This window comes from Dendropsophus ebraccatus, chromosome 4 (assembly GCF_027789765.1).
Source record: "Dendropsophus ebraccatus isolate aDenEbr1 chromosome 4, aDenEbr1.pat, whole genome shotgun sequence".
NCBI lineage: Eukaryota > Metazoa > Chordata > Amphibia > Anura > Hylidae > Dendropsophus > Dendropsophus ebraccatus.
In genome coordinates this window covers 85,610,943-85,614,221 of record NC_091457.1, presented here as the reverse complement: position 1 = coordinate 85,614,221, position 3,279 = coordinate 85,610,943, and the positions used below count along the sequence as shown (strand labels likewise).

The 3,279-nt window shown below is 53.4% G+C and overlaps 1 protein-coding gene across 2 annotated transcripts in view; it reads left to right on the top strand.

Annotated features, from left to right (window-relative positions):
* The first annotated feature begins 347 nt into the window (after positions 1-347).
* ORC6 (origin recognition complex subunit 6) overlaps positions 348-3,279 on the top strand; it is a 14,206-nt gene continuing 11,274 nt past the window's right edge. Inside the window, exons 1-2 of one of the 2 annotated variants that reach the window (XM_069968571.1) lie at positions 348-567; positions 1,401-1,530. In XM_069968571.1, coding sequence (XP_069824672.1) covers positions 503-567; positions 1,401-1,530 — 195 coding nt within the window. In that variant the 5' untranslated portion in view covers positions 348-502. Of the gene's footprint in view, positions 568-688; positions 743-1,400; positions 1,531-3,279 lie in introns of those variants that run through there. The other variant, XM_069968572.1, reaches the window with a different exon arrangement.

Below are 3,279 nucleotides of genomic sequence, written 5' to 3'. Positions count from 1 at the left end.
TAGTACTGAGGAGAGAGCAGCAGCCTGGCACCGGTATGGCACCGTCCATCTGACGTTATAGGGTGTGGTATAAAAGTCCATGTGTGGGGGGAGGGGGGGAGCCCCCTTCTATCCCTCTGAGAGTCACCCCCGCACATTGCCTGTTAGGGTGTCAGCACCGGCGCTCATAGACAACTAGTGCAGTATTATCTACACAACCCTCCGTATACTTGTGTAGACGCCACTCGCTGTGTGAATGCAGCAACATGATTTCCGGTCTGTAGTGATGACGTAATACACGTGATTACATCGGCATGCTGATTTACATACTTCTTACGGACTTGTAGCGCGCAGTGCATGCTGGGAGCGGACCTCCCTTACGCCCCACTTCCTTTTTGAAAGCTACCGCACAGGACCCTATTGGCTGTCCGCCGACCAATGAGAGCACTTGTGGGCGGAGCCAGGAGAGAACTATTAGCTGTGAGTCCGCAGTTTTCCCGCGAAATATTTCCCAGCACTGACTATGGAGTCGGAGACATTGAAGAGACTGGCACCTAAGCTGGGGATTTCCTCCGGCAGAGTCTTGGGGTAGGTGAGCCTAGTGATGCCCTCATAGCAGCCAGGGGCGATGTGTGCCAGTACCCTGTGCATGCTGGGACCTGTGGTTCCACACTCCTGACCACTATGCATGGTAATGGGGCTGATGGTAGAGCTGCAGTGAGGACACTGTGTCCTCTATGGGAAGTTCTAGTGTTTAGTGAAGGTAATGTAACTATATGTCATTTACAGTATAGTCTCCAAGACTTGTTAGATAAGCTATTGCTCGCTGTTGTCAGCACCTTTGGCTGTGTAAGGGTAGACATATCCTTACCTCTTATTATTGAGCAGTATAAAGCTATGTCTTGGGCCTTGTGTATCCAGCGCTCTGGCTGCCAGCACTGGGAAGAGGCTGGACTACATGGCGCTGTGCCCTGCTTTTATGCCTTCTTACTGGGCGCCAAGGCGGAAGATTAAAGATTGCCGCAGGACTGGGGCCAACTCATACTCTCTCAGGGAGATTCCCTTTAAGTCCTTCTATAGACAACCCATTACAGCTTCATCCAGTTTAAGTCAATTGGACTGAGCTGTAATACCAGGCATGGCCATAATCATAGTGCTTTGTCTGGTTAACAATGAAGCGGTTGCGTCAAAGCCTTTAAACAGTTAATCTGTGGTTGTGCCTGTGGATCTAATGTTGAAGTCCTAGTCTTAAAAAAAAAAAAAAAGTCCTAGCTAACCCTGACCAAGCAGATCTGTCTGTGCAGTTAGTATTGTGGTTGCAAGACTGACATTCTCTAATTCAGAATTTCAGTGCATAGAAAAAGCAGAGAGAATATACTAATCTTCTTGTCCTTTCCCTATTCGTCTTCTTACCACTGTAGGAAAGCCGAGGAGTTCCTGCGCCTGTCCCAGGTGAAGTGTTGTGGACTGTCTGCCCTGACTACAGCCACCAGTAATGCCGTCATGTGTCTCCAGCTTGCAGCCGCCTCATTAAATCATCCTATTGACAAGGTGCTGTTACTTAAAGGGACAGTGTCACATTTTTGGAAATTTGTTAATGAAAAGTAATAAGATCAAATAAGTGTGTTGGGTTGTTTTTTTTTTTTTTTTAACTTAGTGTTTGATTATTTTTAATAAAATTTACTCCTGCACAGGGGGCTGCCATGTTTATAGTGTCTGTGTGTGACGTCATTTCACGGCACACACACAGACGCTATACGGCACCTCCAGATCATTAGAGTGAACCGACGGAGTCCGTCTGGTTCACTTACATTGAGGTTCCGTCGCTGTGTACTGCGCATGCGCATAGACATGCGCAGTACACAGCTGAAGTGCATGGGGTGGGTGGCGGCGCCATTTTCTTGAAGTCCCGGCACGGGCGGCACGGGAACCAGGGAGGAGAGAGAGACAGGAGATCTGTGTGTGCAGCGCTCTCTCTGCACCACCCCCCACCCCCCGCCGGAGTGGGAGAAAGTAAATAGACTTTTGCTTTGGGTGCCGGGACACTGCTATCACCCAGCAATGTCCCGGCACCAGTCACCGCAGCTCTCTCCTTTCCCCCAGCAGCATGCTGCGGGGGATGGAGAGAGTCAGGCTGATCGCGGGAGGAACAGGGCACAGTAGCGTCCCCCCTGCTGCATGCTGTCCCCCCTGCGGCTGCCGGACCCGGGTGCGGCAGCATCACGATGGTGATGGGGGTGACATTGGAGGTGAGGAGATGAGGGGATGGATTTAACATTGGGGGTTTAATCGGCGCAGAATAATCCTATTCAGACCTGAGAGGGGTCCGGGCAGCTGTCAGAGAACCGGGCCGGCGAGGAGTCGGGGTGCGCGCTCCGGGCTGTGACAGGAGTGGAATGCAAACCGGAAGATGGGGCAGCCCCGGCATCCATTGGCCGCCGCCGCCGCTGTTTCCACCTGGTGGCCCTGGACGCCGGGGCTGCCCCATCTCCCAGTCTGCATTCTGTTACAGCCCGGAGCGCGCACCCCGACTCCTCGCCGGCCCGGTTCTCTGACAGCTGCCCGGATCCCTCTCAGGTCTGAATAGGATTATTCTGCGCCGATTAAACCCCCAATGTTAAATCCATCCCCTCATCTCCTCACCTCCAATGTCACCCCCATCATCCCCTCACCTCCAATGTCACCCCCATCATCCCCTCACCTCCTCTATCACCCCCATCATCCCCTCACCTCCTCTATCACCCCCATCATCCCCTCACCTCCTCTATCACCCCCATCATCCCCTCACCTCCTCTATCACCCCCATCATCCCCTCACCTCCTATATCACCCCCATCATCCCCTCACCTCCTCTATCACCCCCATCATCCCCTCACCTCCTCTATCACCCCCATCATCCCCTCACCTCCTCTATCACCCCCATCATCCCCTCACCTCCTCTATCACCCCCCTCATCCCCTCACCTCCTCTATCACCCCCCTCATCCCCTCACCTCCTCTATCACCCCCATCATCACCTCCTCTATCACCCCCATCATCACCTCCTCTATCACCCCCATCATCCCCTCACCTCCTCTATCACCCCCATCATCCCCTCACCTCCTCTATCACCCCCATCATCCCCTCACCTCCTCTATCACCCCCATCATCCCCTCACCTCCTCTATCACCCCCATCATCCCCTCACCTCCTCTATCACCCCCATCATCCCCTCACCTCCTCTATCACCCCCATCATCCCCTCACCTCCTCTATCACCCCCATCATCCCCTCACCTCCTCTATCACCCCCATCATTCCCTCAC